General features: G+C 39.6%; 1 protein-coding gene across 1 annotated transcript; it reads left to right on the top strand.

Annotated features, from left to right (window-relative positions):
- Window positions 1-462: 462 nt before the first annotated feature.
- On the top strand, window positions 463-15,928 carry LOC122087442 (nuclear localization sequence-binding protein-like; the record flags this gene model as incomplete). The annotated part of the gene is given in 4 exon segments (XM_042656583.1): window positions 463-1,233; window positions 14,548-15,068; window positions 15,169-15,258; window positions 15,689-15,928. Coding segments are annotated over 4 exon segments (1,380 nt in total), but the record flags the coding sequence as incomplete, so codon positions are not given.
- Between the last annotated feature and the right edge of the window lie 7,504 nt (window positions 15,929-23,432).

The following is a 23,432-nucleotide window of genomic DNA, read 5'->3' as shown; positions in this document are numbered from 1 at the left end:
TTCTAGGTGTGTTTTGTCAATTCTTTTAAGTAATATATCTGGAAATGCTCACCGGTGTGATTACTATCGACTTTAGCATCTAGGAAATCCTCCTTCGAAAAATAAAGAGACTTCATAAAATGAGCACATGATGAGATAGGATCATGAAACAATATCCTGAAGACCTCGGAAAGCAAATATTATTTTGAAATGCTGGGTTCCTAAGACCAATGCCATCAAAATCTTTTGATTGACAAGTATAGTGAGAGATTGAGATTTGACTAAAAGAGTGACCTACGCTAACGCTTCCAAATGTCTCTTCACCTCACGTGAAATCGCATCTCTACCCAATGGCTTCATATTCTCACATGAGGAGAGAACTTTATAACAATAAAAAAAAAAAAAAGTGAGAAGAGGGACAGACACATTTATAAGGATTCCTACGTAGTACCTGCGCAACCGCTCAGAGAACCTTTTTTCCGTTTCTTCATTTATAAGGATTCCTACATAGTAACTTCACCACTTCCCACCCAACGTCAAGCCAATCAAACGGAGCTTCAATTTTACCCACGGGCCACGGTTCTTAGGTCTCTCTCGCCCTCCTCTCCGGTCTTCTTCATACTGTGTAGCCTGTATACTGCGTTTCACGATTTCGTTCTCATCTTTCTGCAGAACCCTAGTGTGCAAGGTTTACCCATAGGCCCTAGGTATTCTCAGAGGGAAAAATGCCTCCTAGAGCATCGGCTAAGAAGGGTGCTGCCTCTGCAAAGAGGGGACCAAGGGGGAAGAAGGCGACCCCAATATCACAACCGGAGATTGTGGAAAATAGAGCTTCCGAATTGGAGGCTCAGTTGGGCGCTGTCGAGGAGACAAAGCTTGCAGATGTAGTGCAGAACTCCGCCGAAGAAGAGAAGAAAGAAGTTTCTCAAGAAGAAAGGTTATTGGAGGCAGAGGTCCAACAAGTAGAAGAGGTGTTGCCGACTGCTCATGAGGACAAGGCTATTACAACAGGAGAGTCGTGGTTGAATGCTGTGTTGGTCGAGGATGAGCCTAGTGTGATTGAAGGAGTTGTCGAGGAGAAGATTCCGGAAGTTGTGTCTGGGGATTCTCTTATTTTGAATGCTTCCAATGTTAAGGAGGAGGGAGATGACATGCAAGGCAAGGAGGAGGCGGAAGAGAGGAATGACGGAGACGAGGAGAATGGAGCTGCCCATATGGATCTCGATAAAGATACTCAAAAAGAAAGCGATGAAGGTACCGACAAAGGAAACATTTTCTTTTATCTATACCTACGTTTGATTTTCAAATTACGAATTTACGACTGATAGTTTGTCCTCGTTTTACTGATGAATTTGGCCTGATGTATTGTTCTTTATAGCACTAAAACCTAGCTCGCCTCCTTCCAAATTGCTAAAATTCTAGTCTACCTGCCAAACGGGAGAAAACAAAACTATTGTTTGTAAAGGAAAGGTGTGCCCGTTGGATATATTTGGAGTAACTGAATTTAGATTGAACCTTTAAACTCCCAATTATGAATACTTGACCTTCTTCATTTTTTATTTATTATTTTTTACAGTTAATATCCCAATACAGATTCAATTGTTTTTTGTTTTTTTGTTTTTTTGTATTAATTTCTCAAGTTGTCCCACCATATTTTCTTTGGATCACTTACTGGTAGGGTTCTCTCCTTATCAGTTTGGCACATTTCATATTTTTCATAGTAAGTTCTTGTACGTGGTGTGGTGTCAACAGATTCGCAAAGGGGCTTGCTCAGGAAAAGATTTAAAAGAATAGAAATAGGGTAGGTTGACGTGGGGAGTTTATGCATATTTGACTGAGCAGAGAACCCCTCCCCTCAGATCTATCAAGCAAGAAAACAAAAATTGTCATTTTTATGTACAGAGGGTGTATATAGAATATATTTGAAACAATAATTGAATTTAGCTCAAACATAGCACATGATAGACCCTACACGGTGAAATATTTTGCTAGCTAACAAGTCAGCTATTTTTCAAAGTTGTGACTAACGCAATAATAATCCCTTTTGCTTTAGTTGCAAGGTCAGTTTTGTTTGATACAACACCAAGCAGTTTTGTGGACTGAGTTACAATTTAGTGAACATGTTATAGGCATGTCATTTTGCACTTACATTAGAGTCCTTGAATTGTATTGATCTTGTGAGTGGAGTAATCTTTATTTTATTTCCTCCTAATGATTATATGCACCCCAAAAAAAAATAAAAATGGTGCTTTTAGACTTTTAATAGGTGGAAGGAGAAGGATTACAAAACACATTTTGTCTAGTTTTCCCCTCCTCTCTCTCTCTCTCTCTCTTACACACACACACAACCTTATATCCTCAAGAGTGTTTGTTCTAATGTGTCATACTAAGAAACTATGGGAGATGGTTATTGAAGCCTGTTTGAGAAGACTTATATTTTGAAGAACCAATTTGGCTTTATGCCAGGTAGATCCACGACAAAAGCTATCTACCTACCAAGGAGGCTCGTAGAAAGATATAAAGCTAGCAAAAATGATCTGTATTTATTGAGTTGGAAAAAGCTTATGACAGAGTTCCCAGAGATTTAATCCTGCAAGGTATTATGAAGAAAAGGGTGTCGAGTAAATATGTGGATGTAATTAAAGATATGTACAAGGGCGTGGTGACTAGTGGGAGATCTGAGGGGAGGTCAGGGCAATAAATTCTCATTTATGATTGGGTTACATCAAAGATCAACTTTAAACCCTTATTTGTTGGTGCTTATCATGGATGATTTAACTAAGAGCATTCAATACGAGGTCCCATGGTGTATGCAATTCACCGATGATATCGTTTTGGTGATGAGACAAAAGCAGAGATTAACGCTAAGTTAAAGCTATGGAGATCAACCTTGGAAACAAGAGGCTTTAAGATTAGTAGAACGAAGACATAGTATATGATGTGTAACTTTAGTCATACTATGATGGATAATAATATGGTGAAAATTGAAGGGAGATATACAACAAAATGACTATTTTAGATATTTGGGTCAACCATGAATAAAGAAGGTGACATAGAGGCTGATGTTTCACAGAGAATTAAAGTGTGATGGATGAAGTGGAGATGTGTGACCGGAGTGCTTTGTGATTGTCGTATTCCTTTAAAGCTTAGAGGAAAATTCTATAGGACTGTTGTATGACCGACTATGTTGTATGGGGTAGAATGTTGGGCAGTTAAGAAGTGTCATACAGAGAAGCTATGTGTAGCAGAGATGAGGATGTGCGGAAAAACTAGGAAGGATAAAGTAAGGAGTGAACGTATTAGAGCTGGTTTGGAAGTTGCCTTGATTAATGGCAAGCTCCGAGAAACTTGTCTGAGGTGGTATGGCCATGTTCAACAGAGACCTGGGGATGCCCCAGTAATGAGGAGTGATCTGATTCTGATTGAAGGAGCTAAAAGAGCAAGGGGGCAAGTCTAAAATGACCATAAGAGAAGTAGTGAGGAATGGCATGCATAGGCTAGGTCTTGTCCCAAGTATGACCCGGTTAAAACCTATTGGAGGGCAAGGATCCATGTAGCCGACCCAATTTAGCTGAGGTTCTCCTAACTTGATGGATTGTGCCGCTTTCGTTTGTCTTTCATTAACCTATTTTGTTTTGCTCAGATCCATGTAGCCGACCCCATTAAGTTGGGATAAGGCGGAATTTATTGTTGTTGTATAAAACACCATTTAAGAGATAATATTTTAGATGTTTTGTATGTGAACACATAATCTAAAAGTCATTGTTCTATAGTATTGGGTTTGGCAAGTTATACATGGGCACTACTGGTGGAAGTTGGGCAACTTATATTTCGTGAAATGGTGGTATTGTTATTATCTGTTTGCCTATACTATTACTAATGTCTCCCTCTCTCTTTGTGTGTATGAGAGAGAGAGATTATGTAACTTTTTTTAATTTCCTTTAATAAAAACGTACCCAACGCACAAGGCTCTAGTCATTGTGGGGTTTGGGGAGGGTCATAATGTATGCAACCTTACACCCCCGCTTCGCGGAGAGGCTGTTTCCTAACTCACCTGTCACCACTTGGTCACAATGGAGCAACCTTATTGTTGCACCAAGGCCCATGGTTCAGCATTTTGACTGAAATGGTCAAAATTTTGACCATTTTTACCGTATTGAGGGAGGGTCGGGAGACTAAGATGAAATACATTGGTACTTATGAAAGTTCCCAATTTTGACCCATGTCAACCATTTCGATGGGTTCAAGCATTTTGGTCTAATCACCCCCTTATAAAAAGGGTTTGTTACCCATGAAACAAGCCCATTTTGCAAAATCAACTTCTCTCCCACCTATTTTGACTGTAAGAGGTAGGAAACCTAGGAAATCAACCAAGAAATTGAAATTTCTCCATCAATCTTTCATTCTACACTTGAATCTTACTCAACCAAAGTACATCTACCTAAGGAAAGGTTCTTGGAGCAAAAAGGTAAATCCCATTTTCCCCAAATATCACTTTTTTTGTACAATGTAATTGTAAATATAGTAGAATGATTTCAATTTTTATCATTTGTTTTGCATCATCTACATTATATTTTGTTTGTTTTAATCATGTATTTTCCATTTTTAATTAGTAACTTATATATGTAGCAATAGTACAACTTCAGTCAACGTACACTAGCAAACTTGGGTCAACACCACAAGTATCACTTTAGGTGTTCTTTTCAGGAAACTATTTATTTGAATATATTAGAAATGTCAAAAATTGGATGTACACAAAAAATGAGACAAAAAAAATCCAGTTTGGGGGTCGTAACCAAGGTTTCCACCATTGCAGGCAATTTTTTCCCCATTTCCTCGAAAATTTTCGAAGTTTTTCAGTCTCGACCACGGTTGGAACCTGGTCGAAACTCGATATGTTGAACCTTGCCAAGGGCCACCCTCTTTTTAATTGCTTCTTAATGAGCTGCTTTGATTGTGGATTCATCATTTCGGTTTGTTTAACATTAACATTTAGGTGAGCATCAAAGACACCTGTCACGGGATAAGGATCTGCTTTTTCAGAATTTCAAGTTAGAATGACATTAAGCAAGTCACTGTGAATCCCACTGTCACGAGGACCCTTAATTTGGATCATTTTGGTACTAATATCTGGTTGTGTGCTGAAAAAGAACTCTCCCACCCTCTTTGGGCACACAACTTGAATCTTTACCATACATCACAATTCACAGTTGCTTCTCTTGTAATTCTTTTGGCCTGTCTGTTGCACTTAGAACATGCAATAATGCTCGGAGTACATGGTGGTGATACACTTACTGAAGGACCCAAACACTTCTATATTGCAAATTTTGATAACACACTCAATACAAAACAGTTCGAACTGAGATTTGAGAATTAAGTTCCAAACCCCCAGCCCTCATGAATCTAATCAACTAACACAGTAATCAACAATCTGAAAATCAAATAAATATTCCTGAAACGGAGCCTGGCGGAGGTTAAGGAACGAGATTTGATTTCGGGTAAGTATATCTCAACAAGATTGGTTTTAGGGGACAAGGATCTGTGATGCAGATGTAGCTGCAGTTGACTGGTTGGACCAGCATGATTGGCTTTGGAAGCCAAGAGCTAGGAAGAACCGGTCCAACCCAGGATTTTGGTCCAACAAGGGTTGGAAGTAGTAGTTTATTATTTTAAGTCTTTTCTTTCCAAGTAGTACATATGTATGAGTTAGAGTCAGTTAGGATTTCTTTCCTTTTGAACTAGTTTCCTATTTCGGTTGAGAGTTTCTATATTAGGTCTTCTATTTTCCTATTCATTGGCTGTAACTAATAAACAATTGCTAGAGAGATTTGATAGTGAATGAGAATCGGTTTGGTTTTGTGCTCTGTGAGAGTGTGTGCTTCCCTTCCCTCCCCTGCTACTTTGATCTTTCCCTTCTTCTCTATGGGCCCTCCATCAGCCTGGGGTAATAGTCATGTCAGGTAGAGGGACTAACACCTAAAATACTAAAAAGAAAGGAGAAGAAACAGGGGAGATCTGTCCAAACTTGTTGCACTACTAGTACCGGTAGAAGAAAGGAGAAGAAACAGGGGAGATCTGTCCAAACTTGTGGCACTACTAGTACCGTTATTTGCAGGAATAGAAACAGTAAAGCAGTGTAACAGTAGGTGAGAAAGAAAAGAATAAAAGGAGGAAGTAAGTTGACCTGAAATGAGAAGAGATCAAGAGCAACAGAGGGAGAGAAAAAACCAGCAGTTAAACCACCTCAATTCTCAAAACTGATACTCTCGATGGACATGTTTGCATCTATAACAGAAAAAGAAAGAAAGTGTCCTAATCAAACTCTAAAACAATAGTAGAGTTATAGGCAAACTCCAATCCTGCCTGCTAACTGCTGATATGAGTAAAATAAAATAAGGGAGAAGGTTCCTAAAAGGCATTGTGGCCCCTGCAACAGCAAGGGGACCAATGGGTGGACTTGTGGAAGCTATAATAGCAGCAAGATTTCCATTTTTCATGGGGCTGGGCTGGTTGTTTCTCCCCTTCCCATGTCTGGGTGTAGGGGCCACGCTGCCTTCTAGGCTTCTTTTTCCCATAAAGTAAATACCAATTGACGAAAATAAGCCCTTAAACAGTACCCTGAATATCCCTAATAGACCATGACACGGGTTTGGACCTGGTTCTTCGTGGCCCGGGTTTCCAGACTGGGTTACGTTGATCCACCCATGGATGTGCAACTGCATGATCTAAACATGGTGAGTTTAATTTTACTCATACTTGTAGTCGTGGTTTCTTGTTGCCTAATATTCAGTATCAAAAAAATTTGTATCCTTTATTGATGAGATGAGGCGTAGTGTGTCCAAGGATGGGGAAAATATGGGTTTGGATATGTTTGGGTATGACCGTAGGAGTGGTTACATTACTGAAAAATATTGGCATATACCAAACTATGTTAAATATATTTGTATCTTTTGACTTTTCTAAAGTTAATCGTGAAAAATTTGTTGAAAATTTTGGCAAATAAAACTTACACCTAGGTCCCTCACGTGAGGATCTCAATCTTTGATAGTTAATACCCCTAATGTGAGGGAATGTGGGATACAATTTTTACCCTTTATAAATTAATAATTTCCAGCCATTGACATATAAAAAATGAAAACTATGGTCAAAGTTTACAAGTAATACAATTGAGGTATAAAATATGCGAAATATTCTGTATATTTGAAGAATATGCAATGAAGTACATGCTACATTTTTTCTTTGTATTTGAAAAATATGGGATCGAGTACATACTACATGAATTATCTCTGAATTATGTACAAAATTACTATTAGATGAGATGAGATGATCAATCAATGTAACCTCTCTCCATTTAATCCACCCCACCCTAATTTTATGCAGAACATGTTCTGTTCTGCTGTCCCTTTCTTTCTACTTATGATTGAATGAAGATAGAAAAAATGATCAATCTAGGTTATCTATTTATCAGTGATCTTAACATCTCCCTTTTTTACTGGCATTTCCCTACATGAATTCTGTTTGGTTTGTTGTAAAACCTTTTGATTTGAAAGCATTACACTGAAATTCTAACTTGGCATTTAATTCTCCTTTAGTCTTACAAAATTCATATATGTTTCCTTTATATGTTTAGTGAGTTCATCCTTGACCAAATTTATGCTTAAAGCCAACCTCTAGTGTCAACCAACTGTGATTGTGAGATCACTTGCTTCTTCCTCTAGTAGTTCTAACTCCTGTTTGCATATCCTTAATGGGATAATTTAGTTGTAACCCAAGGTGGCTACAACTTATTGTTGTAACCTTAGTTTTTCCCTCGTTTACCCTAATTTATGTTTATCTTTTTAGATTGGATTTTTCTTTTTGTGGTAATTTCCCCTCCGTCTCCGTCTCCGTCCGTCTCTCTCTCTCTCTCTCTCTCTCCCCTTGCCGGCAACGACTCTGACTCCCCTCCCCACCCCAACGCATCACACTCCCCAACCCTCTCCTCCCACAAACCCCCACCCCTTAGCCCACTCACCCTCTGTAACCCTCGGCACTGCCACTCCTGCCCCCGCCCTTAGTATACCATCCCATGCCCCACCCCTGACCTTTGCCCCCTTCCCAGACCAATTCCTGCAATTTCCTAGCCCCCACCCCTATTGTTCAAAGGCTACACAGATTCTCAGAATTAACAACTTCAATCCATCGCATCGAAACACATATCTTTGCAATGCCCTCCTCTGCAAAATCTTTTGAAGTCACTTGGTCTATTGCTAAGGGTCTATTTTCCATTTTATTTATTTATTTATTTTTTGTATGGGAAGCTCCAATAATGAGCTACTCTTTGTAGTCATCAATGTCGTTGGAGGGCTTTGCTCCAGGAGATCCACCATAAATAACATAATTGTCATGATGCCTAGGCAAAGTAAGGCGGTTGAAAGGGGGGTGCAAAGTTTAAGGCGACACTGGTGAGGCGCCTAGGCGTCACCTAGGTGACCAAGGTGTCAATCCAGGCAAAGCCGCCAGGACAACTATGAAAAATAATGCTCCCAATGGAATTTCCTCTCATGCCAATGATCATTTTCTTGATCATGGGTCTGGTATGGCATATTAATTCCATGATTTGATGTGGAAGGAGGATGATAGTTTGACTCCCCTTACGGAGAAGTAGTTACGAGAAGTTTCAATTCCGGAACTGATGGTAATCCTCACCCTTATGAGACCAGTCCAGAAGTAGGGAGAGACAACCGAATGTCGAGATTTATAAAGCTTGCTGGAGAGGCTGGGTGGGGGTAGGGGCGGCAACATAGAGGGGCGCAGGTTTACGGAGGAGGGGAGCTTACCCAAAGAGCGGTTACATTGAGATGCAGGAGCCAGGTGCCAAGTTGGTTGGAAGAGAGTCATTGGAGTCGGAGTAGAGGAGTAGCGAGGAAAATGTTTTAGGCTATTGTGTTGAGTTAGCGAATTTACACATTTAAAATCTTTAAATTTAAATAATCGACATCTCATTGTAAGAAGGGTAAAAAAAACCCGGTTACGGATTCTGTTTGTAGCCTGCTTGGTTATAGACAGACACACCCATCCTTAAATACACTAGTGTATATAGTTAAAACATTTTTCTTTTCTAAAACCCTATAAAAGATCGCTTTAGCATTTAAGTACCCTATCACATGCCTTCTCTAAGTTGATAAAAACTCCGAATCATAATTGTCACAGCACCAAGGCGAACCAACACAGTGGAGGGCTGCCTAAGCGACAAGGCGCCCACCTTAATGCGAACAAGGCGACCAATTATTATTTTTTATTTTCCCTCTTTTGTAGCATTATTTAGTATTCTACATATACCTTATGTCATAAAAAATCAACATTAAGCCATATCAAATCATAAAAATCAACATTAATTCACATCAAGTCAATAAAAATCAACAATTAGAGAAATGCTTTTGACTGGTCAAATGATTTTATTTTTACATGAGACTTTTTGCATTAGGTATGGTACAAAACCAACTTTCCAACAAGTCTAAGATTACTTAAATTTGAGTTGTATGGACAAAGTTCTGTTATGATCAAACTTATTTTAAAGTGTGTGAATGTTGTTAAAATTGTCCAAATGAATTTTTTTTATAGACATCAAAACAAAATATTATTTTATTGGACTTTTGGTTTTTAGCAATGATTTGCCATAATAAGATTTATAAAATTTTCAGAATTGAGAAAAACCCCAGCATTTAAAGTTTTAAATCGCTTTAACAACTAAAAATCCAGTTTTTGTTCTTGGACTTGGGGTTGACTTTTTATCCTTTCGGAATTTGATTTTTAAACTATTTTTATTGAATTCAAATAGGGAGCATAAATAAGTGCCAAAATACAAAGCGACATGCAGTGCGATAAGGCGACAGGCGCCTAGGCCCCAAGTAAACCGCCTGGTGCCTAGGCGACGCCTTGACAAGTATGCTCTGGATTCTTTCGTTTTCTCAATAAAATTTTCATCAATTGCTTGAATAGGTGAGTTTTAGTAGATCTTCTTGGCGTAAATCTAAGCTGATTTTGATACAATAGTATTTGTTTCTTAATTTGCTCTCAATCATTTTATGCAGCTTCCAATATCTCCCTTTTGAAGTGATGGTTTAGATCTAACCAAGGGGGAAAAAAAAAAAGGAAAGAAAAAAAAGAAGAAAAAAAGAAAAAAAAAGTGAGGGTTTAGAAAGGAGAAGTGGAGCTGAGAAGAAGGAAAAGGTGGGGGGGGGATGATAAGGGAGTTTTGTAGTTTGTAGAAACTGGAAATAGTAAGAGTGGAGTAGAAGAATGAGAAATCAAAGTTGTAGTAGAAACAGAAAAAACATTGGAAATGGCGAGAAGAACAATTATGAACAGTACGCTGCATGAACTACATGATCAGTTGAGAAAGTAGGGAAGGACCAGGGGTGCAATAGGGCCGGGTTGGGCTGGGCTTGTAACGCCCCGACCCCCATTAACCTTGCACAATATTGTCCTCTTTGGCCCATGGGCCTCAAGGCTTTAAAATATGTTGTGCCATGTTAAGGAGGCTAGAGGTTATTAACTAGCCCAGTAATCTCTCCCTGGGCGATGTGGGATTAAAGTTTGCACACCCTCATCGATCTCTCAAACCCCCTAGTACTTGCCGTATTCTTAGTGGGACACCGCACCGATCTCCCAAGCGGGTCTGGTACTTGTCATATTCTTGAGTCGTCATAGGGCTTCTTAAAACCCTAGCCCAACCCTGAGTCCCCTTAACTAGGCCCAAACCTACCCTGACATTGACTCAGGGCTGCAAAACTTCAACCCAGGCCCAACCCTTCAGGGTTCAGCCCAACTCTTACCCGCCCTGATTGGCCCTGATTTTTTAGGGTCGGGCCAGGGTGACCCTGATTGACCCTGACCTTGACCCTAACCTTGGTTTGTTATTAAGGGCCGGGATGACCTTGATTGACCCTGACGCTGGTTTGCCATCAAGGGTCGGGTATTACCCTGATTTTTTATTTTTTATTTTGTAAAAAAAGCAGGAGAGATTTTTTTTCTTGAGGTAAAAAAGGCAAGAGAGATCAGTTTGAAAATATATTAGGGGTTTTGAGGTGTCAATGACTCAATGTCAAACAATATCGAAAATTAGGGTCACAACCACCAGATTCAACATCAGGGTCACAACCGGAGTCAACATTTAGGGCAAAAACTAGGGTCGGTTCAGGCCAAAACCAGGGCCAAAAGTCAGGGTAAAAAAATCAGGGCCGGGTTCAGGGCGGGCTGGGCGGGCCAAAGACATCAACCCTTACCTGCCTTGACCTTGACTCAGTTCGGGCTGCCCCTTAGGGCCAAAATTTTCGGGTCGATACTTGTTCGGGATCAGGGCGGGCCAAGGGCGGGTTCGGGCAATCGGGGCCAAACTTGCACCCCTAGGAAGGACTAGGAAGAGAAATTTTTATAGAAGAAAAAGACAATCAGTAATAGAAGAATTATAAACTACATTATTAGTAAGAAAAAGAAAAACAAAGGTAACATTGCTGGAATTCCTCTACCAAAGACTCAACTTTTCTTTCAACTGAAACTAAGAAATGAACAATTGTAGCCCTTGTTCATTTATTGACCAATAAGTGCTGGGATTACTTAAATTGCATTTATGAGAAACATAAAGGAAGAAACCTAACACTTTAACCAAATTAAAAAATTGTGAGCATACCACTGCTGTTCCAGTAAAAGGAATTCAGGGCTAAGGGTCTGTTTGGCAATGTTTCTATTCCATATGAGTACTTTTTAGTCAGTCCATTTATTTTTTTGTTTTGTTATTGAAAAACAGTTCTACGAAATATTAACGCGTTTGGTAGAAAAAGCGTGTCTTTCTTCCTCTTTTCTTTTACCATTTCACTGTCACAATGTCATCCTCTTCCCTCTCCCCCATCTTTTCCTTGGAACAAGAATATGAAGATGGAGAAGTGGGAAATTTGGGGTTGAACTCGGTGCACCACGAAGCTGTGACACTGCTGAACTCCTCGCCATCATCACCAAACCCTTTTCGTAATCCAGAACCACTTAAAGGAATTCGGCAAGAGATTTCTCCAAGCAGATGGCAATACCCATTCGTCTTCCGTTTCTTTGTAATCCCCGTGCTAGCAATGTCTTCACAACCAAGTTCTCCTACTTTGCATCACTTGAAATTAGGCATTTTGGATTCTATTTCCATTTAATAATCATCCCCGCGTTGTACCAATTACTGTAAAACCAATACAAAAGACAAATTCCTCTCTCGATTCCGATTGCTCAATACAGTTTCAGCATCAAAGGTGCTGCAGGTTTTGTACTGCCACTATATTTGTTTTGCACAATTTTAATGGCAGTCAATAAACAAATCTCAATTTTAATGGCAACCTGCAAACATTTATTCTATGCATGATGTTTAATGTAGGAGCTGGTTCAGACCAGAACAAACTCTACAGTAGGATCGATATTCCAGTTGCTGATAGAATCTCCAAGAAACTTGCTGTCCAGAAATCCAGATTTGATTGTGTTGCAGGAAACTAGTGACAAATTAAAGATGGAAAAATAAATAGAAAAGTAGAGGGGAAGAAGAAGATAGATGGGGAAGGGGGATAGGTTGGGTCGAGTATCTCACTCTTCCTGAGGGCATCCCACTCAAGCTGTCTCTCACAGTTTTTCAGCGCAAAGCTTTTTTTTTTCTCCATTCAATCTTGGGCTGTAGATCAGACTTCTTCCTTTATTTATAAACTTTAAATTGATTACAAAAGTGGGTCATTTGTTGCATGGAAAAGACAGGAATCCCCTTATAATTAGATATTATCCTATATGGAAACTAATTACAAATTAAATCAATCCCTTCTTTTTACAAAGATAGAAACCCAATAAATTAGAATTCCTACTTTCTAAAAGTAAAATGTAAAACTAGAAACCAGCTAGAAAATATCTTCCCAACTTTTACAAGGAAATATGAAAAGAGAAACTACATCAATCAAAGATTTCCTAAAATCTTGCAGCTTAAACTCTTCCATGCGAGCTGGCCATGGGGCCCACGAATCAAGAGGGAATCTTCTTCAAATCTTCTCCACGCAAGCTGTACTTGGGTTGAACCAATCAAGAACCAAGAACCAAGCCACATTAGACCAAGCTGCCTCCCACAGCAGTCGCATCCCACAACCTGTCTGGACTGGTTTTGGGCCTTGTTCCTGCGATCTACATCAATGTTACTCAGATAACATGGATGAGAGACAAATTTAATGGCAGCTGATAAACAAATCTATATTTTAATATTTTAGAATCACTTCAACTTCTCCTTTTCCGGATGAAAACTCAACCAACGAACTGGCATTCTGTGCCTGAGCCCAGTCTTCCAACTTTTTGCATCATTTCTGGAATGTTCAGGATCCTCCTGCAACACTGTATTGTATACACTGGGGATTGGCCATTTGTAGAGAAAATGCAACTTTGCCTTGGATATGGTGGGCGCATCTGATGCAGCTGACATGCATTGAATAGCCACACAATGACTGCAAGTCTGGGTGCAAAAAACATTTGGATTAGAGGCAAAGTTCATCCGAAATCGGAAACCATAGAAAGGAAAAGTGAATGATCGAGTTACTGAAATCATCACTTTCCTATCCGAAGCTTGACCTAATGCAGAAAAGATAAAGAGGAAATGGCCACCATCAGAGATACAATTTGTTCAGCAGAGGCTTTGGGGGAGGAAGTGTTGAAGCAGAAATTCACAGGGATTTCAGAGGTGGATACACCTTCTAAACGTAGATGGGAAAATCCCCAACAAGAATGTCATTTTTCACCTACCCACTTTCTAACTTGGGGGAGAAGCAAAGTACAGAGTGCGGACTGCAGAACGGGGGTCACATAAACAAACCTATATTTCCATGGCGTTGTACCGAGGCTGTAATGGCAGTCCATAAACAAAAGTTGTGCAGAGAATGTGGATGAGAGACAGAAATGGGGAGAGGGGGTGGTGGAGTTGTAGAGTTGGTGGTGGGGCAGGGGTTGGGGTTGCGGGAGTGCATAGGAAAATAGGGGGAGGGGTTGACTGAGTGCTGAATGTCGGGGTAAGCCCTAAACAAATTTAAATGTGCTCTTTTTTTTTTAATCAACATGTGTTCTTTTTGTCCGGTTCATTACAAAAGAACAAAAAAATGAACTGGTGTTGATAAACACGTTTCTGTTCTTTTTTGTTCCAAAAGAATGGAAGAACAACAAAAATACTTAAAAAAAACATTGCAAAACAGAGCTAAGCTTCATACATTCCGCTTCTGGTGGATAAGAACCCGGAAGCATTTTTTCATGGTGGTGGGGGACGGGGGGCTTTTTAGCTTCTCGGTTTCTGGAGGAAAAGATTCTGAATGCCATCCTCTCGTAGGATCTGCATTTTGGACTTCTGAGCTGACTTTTTAGAATCAGAGAAGCAGAAGCCCCAAGAAGCTTAGGTAAACATGCATTTGGTGAAACAAAGTGATACGTTTTTTGTTGTTTTCTTTGTAGGCTAATCTTACTTGCCATGCGTCCTCACCCTCAAGAAATCATTTCTGTTAAAGGGTTTCTGATGTGAGTATGACTTTATTGTTTCAGGGGCCAAACACGATGTAGTTAAAAAAGAGACTTCATCTGCGGAAGTTGAAGACAAAGGAAGTAATGAGGTTGAAGATTCCAAAGGAGGTGGGGACGCTGAAGACGTCATAGAGGGGGAAGTTGATGATAGCAAAGTTTGTGGAGAAGTTGAAAATACCGAAAGAGGTGGGGATGGAGCTAACAATGTTGATGCCAGTGGAACTGTTAATAAGGATGAAGAGGCTGATAAGAGTGGAACTGACGAGGAAGATAATGAAGAGGAAGAAGATCCTTCTGTATATATGGAAGCTCCTCTAACAGACAGAAAAAAAGAGAAGGAGTTTGAAATATTTGTTGGGGGACTGGACAAGGAGGCTGTTGAAGAAGATCTAATTAAAATCTTCGGGGAGTTTGGGGAAATTCAGTCAGCAAGGATAGTAAAGCATCAAACTACACATAAAAGCAAAGGTTTTGCATTTATTCGGTATGTTACTGCTGAGCAAGCCAAGAAGGTCCTTTTCGAATTGAAGGATGGGATTGAGGTTGTACATTTTGATCTTTGAGCTCCTCCTACTTGCACGCTTGCTTGTGTGTCCGTCTAAGTCTGATCATCTTGATAAGTTTTACCGTTGTTATTGTCAGGTGAGAGGCAAGCGTGTTGGTATATCTCCGAGTCAGGACAATGATACGCTTTATATGGGCAACATTAGCAAGACATGGACAAAAGAGCAAGTACGATTCAATCTGTTGTGATTTTTTGTCCTTTTTACTTGTGCCACATTTTGGAATCATGGTTTAAGTAATCGATACCGGTAACGGTATCGGTCTCGGATGATACCGATATGGTTCGGTCCGCTTTGGATGGTTGACCCTCACTTTTGATATTTTTTTCTGGACAGATTGATCCCTGTTCTGTACCGTTACACTGATACGGAATGGGGCATGCATCATTATCGGCAAATGGTCGATACAGCCAATCTGATATTGATTACTTAAACCATGTTTGGAATGCATGCAGGTGGTATGCATAACTGCATTGGAACAGTCCCTACTATAGATCACAACATGTTACATTTGTTTCCATATTGTCACTGCAGGTGATGCCCCTGTTACCGTCTTGTGTTCACAAACTAATGCTGTTATGCTTTTTTCTGGGTACAAGGTACTTGAGACACTGAAAAGCTTTGGGATTGAACAAATTGAGGAGATTTATCTACCAGATGATCCTAAGAATGAAGGAAAGAGGAAAGGTTTTGCTCTTCTGGAATTTAATACCCACTCTGATGCCATGGCAGCTTTTCAGCGGCTAAGGAAGCCAGATGCTATCTTTGGCTGTGATAGAAGTGCTAAAGTTGCTTTTGCGCAGTCTTCAATTCATCCCAGTGAGGAAGCTCTTTCACAGGTTTGGAATATAGTTCGGGCTCTATGTTATTTCATTGGTTATGCAAATTAGTCTTAACACTGAAATCCTCTTGGTTGATTGGCTGCAACAGTTAGAACAATGAACTGAGAAATTAATTTTGAGTTTACATTCTTACATACTTCTCTAGTTTACGTAGGGACATTATTTTGTTACAAGTATAAACCTTCAAGAGAACCAAAATGTTAATTTCATTGTAAGCAAGTGGTTGGTATGGGTTGATACGCCTGCGACTCTAGGGCAGCAAGTGATACTAATACAATTGGACTTGCATGTGGTGTGAAAGGTAAGGATTAGAGAGAGAAGTTATGCAGGAGCATGTTCTCAGTTTTTCGAGATGGCTTGATCTTTCAATTTGGCTCTTAGATCTGAATTTGATTGGGTGGAGCAATGAAATAATATGGTCCTAGTAGCGTAGTATAGTATTTAAGTTAATAGCAGTCTTGTGGGTCCCATTGGTAGCGTGCGGTTCCAGACTTCAAAGTTTTTAGGTACTTTATATACACAATATAATCGTGGGATAGAGTTAGGATATCCAATTATTTTATTTTATTGCTGTTAAGTGGTTTATGGGTATGTCCAGTCATTTTGTTTCTGTTTCGTTCATAGGTTAGGATGTTTGGTCAGTTCAGGAAACTCCCATACAGTTTCCGATTGAGAGATTGGTCAATCTTTGTTTTTATTTTTATGTCCAGCGGCTCCAGCCTTGAGTATTTACAAAGTATGGAGTCCTATGGCTAAAGGGAGTGATTTTATGAATATAGTAGTTTTTGAAAGAGATCGTCTCTCCTCCCCACCCCCAATGATCTTCTCTCTACTCTCTCACCCCCTAACGATTGTCTCGTTTAACTTTTCTCTCCCTTCTTCTTTTTGATGAGTTCTAATAAACTAAATAAGATTTAAAGAACAAAAATAACCACTGGACAGGATCACAGGGAGTAAAAGTCAAGTAGAAACTGGCCAGGGAAACGAGTAAGGATTGGCTGTTGGCATGTCCGAGCTAAGAATGCGTGAGGTAGACGACTGAACAGATGAAAGTGTAGTTGTGAATGTGAGTTCCTCTTTGACCACAATAAAGAGTGCAGCTAGCCATGCAGTTAGCGACTGGCGTTTAGTTAGTCACATGCAGAATGTCTACTTCAAAGATCAGTTTGATCCAACAGTTGGATCAGTCAAATCTGATGATGAATATAATTAGGAACTAAAAGGACAGAATTTAGAAATACAAACAGGAATAATTCTCAGGCCCTCCAATGCTGGTCGAAGGAACTGCTTGTAGAGGAGAAAACTGGTCAAAACTTGGGCCATATCCGATAACTGGATTGGCAGAACCTGCAGGTCTAAAACCAGAAACTAGAATAGGAAGAAACTGAAACCGCAGGTGCTGTAACTGATGTAAAGCTTGGGCAGAACAAAGGTAAGCAACAGTTGAGTTAATAACAGAGGAAAGAGAGAAGTCAAGGGTAGATTCAGATCTGCAAAACGGAATTTCAAATCACCTATAAATGATAAATCTCCCACACAAGGCTTGTGTATTCTGCTGGAAGTTTAAGAAGAAGATGGAAGAAGAAGAAGAGAGAAGGAACTATGACAAAGGCTTCACCACCTTTCACCACTAAGCAAGGATTAACATCTCGATCTCGAGGCCGATTTCGACTAAGCATAAGAATTTCGATCTCGAGGCAGGTTTTGGCCCTGCTCGAAACCTGCAAAACCTGGTTGAAACCAGGTACTTTTTCTGGGCTTGTTCGAATCATTGGTTTTGAGGCCCAGTCTCCCAGAAACTGTTTTTTCCGTCTGATTTTTTGTTCAGCCTATTTTTGACTTTTGAACCTAATCCATGAGCTATTTTCACGAAAAGATCACCCAAAAAGGTAGTTATGGTGTTGACCCCAAGTTTGCTAGTGTACGTTGAATGATGTTGTGTGCTAGCCTTGTTAATTTGTTGTAAACACTAAGTCTCTACATATAACTCATATGCTAGAAATGTAAATAAGCTATCAAAAGTTTAAAACAATCAGAACATACTTTAGAATTGAAAAAAACAAGCAATTATGTAAGATGATAGGGACACAACATTCACCACTCAATTTGTAGGAGTTTCTGGGTACTTCAATCCATGAGCTGCGTACCATTGTAGATGTCGTAGCCGCTTCTCTAAATGCAACACATATGAGTCCCATGACATGGCTGCCCACCTATAAGCCCCATTTTTAACATCTTGAAGGTATCCTAACCTAGGGAATGACTCACTTAGACTGTAAGGATGTGGAGGTGTCACACATGGTTGTGCCGGACATCCGAAGATTTTGTCAACAAAAGATGACCTACCACCTGAACGACCCCATTTCCAAATAAAGAAGATCCGCCATGCACAACACCATATGATCTAACACTCTCGAAGCCACTATCACCATAATGTGTTGGACAAGGGCTCAAGTCTTTGAATTTTTGTGCACGCAACAGATCCTCTCACCCAAACTCATGGCTTCCATTTTGCCAGAGACAAGTTTGATATCTATACCCATGCCCATCCTAGTTGCCTCCTCAGATTTGAATTGCCAACTTGGACCTCAGGTGTGGCCTCTCAAAGTATGTGCATCACGATCCTCATCCTGCGTGGCATGGGTGAACTGAGTCTCCTTTGTGAATCTTTGTGGTTGTGGCTTCGAATTCTGATGCATATTGTTCTCGTCCCAGAAGGTAGCTAATCTGTCAGAATCACCACCACCATCATGGCCCTGAGTCGGGTCAGGTGTCTGAGTGGTGGACGAGGAACAAGACCACTGCTCTTAATGATCGTCTCTAGTAGCAGGGTGGGGCACAAATGGACGGGGGATTGTGAGTGAGCTATACCCTTTATCACAATATAGTCCTTGATGTCAACACCCATCTATGAAGCAATCTTGTTGTCTAGCCTCATCTAATAGTGGCTCACCTCGATCCTTGACCCACTCATAAAGGGGATCATCCTCAATTCTTCCACATGAACAATTTCGGCTAGCTCGATTGGGCTATTATCATTCTCCATGCCAAGGTGTCTGTGCTCCTCTTTCAATCTCATATTATAATGCACATACACCAAGTCCTAGAGCTGCTTAGCACCCAATCGGCTCTACCTCTTGGAGTATATAAGGTCGAACATACTCCAATTTTGCTCGCACCTAGTGGCGGACGCGGAACATGTTTGGGAAAGCATTTTAATTGTTACCTTGGATGTGCTCCTCTTTCAATCTCATATTATGATGCACATACACTGAGTCCTTGAGCCACTTAGCACCCAATTGTTCTACCACTTGTAGTATTTTTCATATTGCACTCACCATTCAGCTGCATATGAGCATTTTGTTAGGTGATGGTAAACAATGAGCACTCACCATTCAGCTGCATATGAGCATTTTGTTAGGTGATGGTAAACAATGATGCATATCTAAATATAAACGGAAAGACTAAGGTGATTGGACCAACCAACATTAGTGCACCCTGACCTGAAATAGCTACTGCCTAGCTGAAACCCCTCGTAGCATCCTTGAAGGCTTTCATCTGTATCCATTTCAGTGGTTGGTACCAATGTTAGCATCAATACCAATTAATAATTGCATTAGTTATTAACTACCACTCTCAGTTCTCACCTCTAGATTGATCACCGACTGAGCATTGCATTTGGCTCAAACCTCTCCACCTCTCTGTGTATTGCATCTATAAGATCTTGTTTCATTGCAAGTCTATGCTTGTATTGGTACTTTGGATATAGATAGTATGCTGAAAATAAATAATGCAAAGTAGTGAATAAGCAATTAACTGTCAATATTCATAAGTTGAAATTGAGGTGAATAAGTGAAAAACTTAAAACTCACCGGCCTTATGTAGTGGATGCATGAGTTGCCTCTCCCAACAGTTTGATTATTGCAAGGAACCTTGATGTAGATACAGTTGCACTTATCTGGTTGGACCAGCATGACCGACTGTGGAAGCCAAGGGCTAAGAAGAACTGGTCCAGCCCAGGTTTTTGGTTCAACAAGGGTTGGTAGCATAGTTTTTAAGGCGCTGGTGCGACTAAGGCGTTTGAGGGCCTGTCGGAGCGCCTTAGCAATAAGGCGGGCATAAAGCGTCGCCTTATTGACTAAAGCGTTCTTGTGTACTTTTTTTTATAAAATCAATCTATTTGACTCAAATACTAGTTAAATCCTATTACTCATATGCTAAATAAATATTAAATGTTTATATTCATACCAATGTAAGATATTCATCAAGAAAACAAATCAATAAAGTGAATAAACGAAGTTCATCATCAATTCATCATCAATCATCAATCATGAATCATCAATATTCAATCATGAATCATCAATATTCAATCATCAATCATCTTAACATATTAACATATAATATAAATACATAATTATGAAACAAAATTATAAATATAAAGAAAAGAAGACATAAAATATACAGGTATTTATTATACTTACCTCTATGATGCCATAATGAGTGCCTAAGCCCTAAGGTCATCCACTATATTTCTACTCCTGTCAAAGAAGTAATTAAGAACTTAGAATTAAAATACATCGAAAGTAAAAATCGAGATGCCAAATTAAATGGATGAGAAGTGACTAACCTGGGGATTCTTAATCATTCTAAAAAACTTTAAACTTCAATGAAGCTAAAACAGAAAATAAATTAAAATGCTAAGAATTTAGTAAACAAAGAAAGTCAAATACTTAAAAGTTCAAGGACTCAAAAAACTTTAAAGTTTAAAGACTCAAAATACGTCAAAGTTCTAAGACTCAAAGACTTTCAATCCAAATCAGTAATTAAATTAAAATCTTCTTCTTCAACTGCATTTTGTTGCTGGCTTGCATCATCTGGAGCTATGCCATAATCATCCTCAATGTTTTCATCATCACGAATATCCTCTTCACTCATCTCATCCACTTCTTCATCTGACAAATCCTCAAGCTCAACCCTCCTACCACGCCGGGTATAGCAAAGATTGGTTCCACTGGTAGATGCTGGAGCCCTCCTTGGTCTATTATGGCCTTGGTATGATGAAGATGCTCCAAGTGCTCTATCAACATCTCTCCAAGTGATATCATTCTCAAGATGCACTAATTCATCCTCTGATTCACCAATCATCCACTCACTACTCCAATTAAGATCATCGAGCAACAATGGATTGTAGTTTCTACATTGTTCTTTTCTTTCTTGGAACCTTGCTTGAAGTCGGCGATTATATTGAATGTAGACAAGATCATTTAACCGCTGATGCTCTAACCTATTCCTCTTCTTGGTGTGAATCTGAAAAACATTAATAATATGAAGTTATCTACTTATCTTCAATAAAACCATATTAAGTGAAGTACATGTACTATTGTAATCAGAACTCAATAGTTAATACTCACAAATTCAAATGTGCTCCAATTGCGCTCACAACCAGAAGATGAGCAACAAAGACCAAGTATGCGCAATGCAAGCTTTGAAAGGTCAGGAGCAGTACTTCCATGTCGAGACCACCAAGAGACTATAAATATATAATATAAAAAAATAGGTTAAGTAAAAAATCAACATTTTAAGTTCTAAACTAATTAGAACTTTAAAAGGAAATATACTTACTAGGATTCAACTTGTCCCTTTGTCTAATCGCCATGTCCTTTGCAAAACTTCCTTGAACAGTGGTATACTTGTCAACCTGGACAATGATCTTATCTTGTAAGGTCTCATCAGGCACCAACCTTACAAGAACATCATTGAAGGCATCACTTGCTTTTTGAGCTAAGTCCAACTCATTATCAGGATTATCTTCTATTGCCTTAAAGAACTTGTTTGGATTGAGGAAAAAGGCAGCTAAATATATTGATCCATTCATCATAGTCTCACAACGGTGATCAACAATGGCTATGATTTTCTTCCATTTCCTTTCATCATCTCCAAAATTTTTTTGATGTTCTTCCTTGCCACTTGTATTGCCATATATACTTCAGGCATAGCAGGCAACTCATCACCATCTACAATCCTCAAGAGTTGAAGAAGAGGCTGTGATGCTCTTATACAATCCATCACACCATTCCAGAATGTTGTAGCAAACACAGTCTCAGAAGCATTCTTCCCTGCCTCTGTAGATGCAAGCTTAGAACGGGACCATTCATCATCAACAAATAATTTTTTCAGAGATTCTCTGTGCTTGTATAAGCTCTGGAGTGTTAAAAAGGAAGAGGCAAATCTAGTCACTCCAGCCCTCACTAAGTCTCCTCCTGTTTTTTGCCTCATGGCTTCAAGAAGACAAGTGTGCCTGTAGATGAATGCAGTCAATTTCCTGCCCTTCGATATAACAGACATGTAAGAGCGTAATTTGCCTACTTCCTCCATCATAAGGTCTATGCAATGAGCTACACATGGACTCCAAAATAACCTCTTTCTTTTCTCCATTAGTAGTCGACCCGCTGCAACATAGTTGGCAGCATTATCAAAGACTACTTGGACCACATTATCTTCACCAATCTCTTCAACCTTGCTATCAAGTAGCTTAAATAACATTTCAGTTGTTTGTGATTGGCTAGATGCATCCACAGACTCCAAAAAAAAAGTCCCCTCCGGACAATTGACAAGAAAATTAATTAGGTGCCTTCCTCTCTTGTCTGTCCACCCATCTGACATGAGTGTGCACCCATGTTTCCTCCAATATCCTTGACACTTCACCTTTAACTCATCAATTTTATCCTTTTCAGACTTCAATAGAGGCCCCCTATAGTCATGAATTGAAGGGGGCTTGAAACCTGGTCCATATTGACCAATTGCCTCTACCAATTCCTCAAAACTCCTCAACTTTAAAGCATTAAATGGAACACCACTCTCATAAGCCCACCTTGCAAAATAAGAACGAAGTTTATCTCTTTCTTCTTCTCCTCTTACTCGGTTCTCCATTGTTGTTTGATATGAACCTTTATCCCTCCTTTCTGCAACCACTTCTTCAGGAGTCCTCCTCACATGCTTATCCATGGGACCCCTTACTTGTTGTTTGGATTGTGTTTGAATGATAGCTTTATTTCTTCTTGAAGTTGTCCCAGAGCTAGGGATAGGAAATGAGACCCCCAAATCAGATACTATATTATGTTCTGAACGGGTTACTTCTGTAGGTCCATCACTAACATCCAAATCATCCAAACAATCAAAGTTCCTCTTCCTCTGGTTCTTCAATATTGCATCTCTCATCTCTTTAGCAATTGCTTCAGTTGTTTTTACACACTTGGCTACATCTCCATAGCCACCAATAAAATGTTGCTTCAACCGTTTTATTCCTCCCCTGACATCCTTCCCACAAAGGGTACATTTAATCCAATTTCTGTCAGATACGTCAGGCCAATACCCATATTTCCATCCAGGATCATTTGACTTAGCTCTCCTTTTCGGATCCTTGCTTGGATCAATCGTTGAATGTGCAGTAGCAGCCGTACTTGTATTTTCACCCCCACTGCTACCACCAATTGTTTCCATA

Source organism: Macadamia integrifolia, chromosome 8 (genome assembly GCF_013358625.1).
Source record: "Macadamia integrifolia cultivar HAES 741 chromosome 8, SCU_Mint_v3, whole genome shotgun sequence".
In the NCBI taxonomy this organism is placed as follows: Eukaryota; Viridiplantae; Streptophyta; class Magnoliopsida; order Proteales; family Proteaceae; genus Macadamia; species Macadamia integrifolia.
This window is presented reverse-complemented; position numbering and strand designations above follow the sequence as displayed.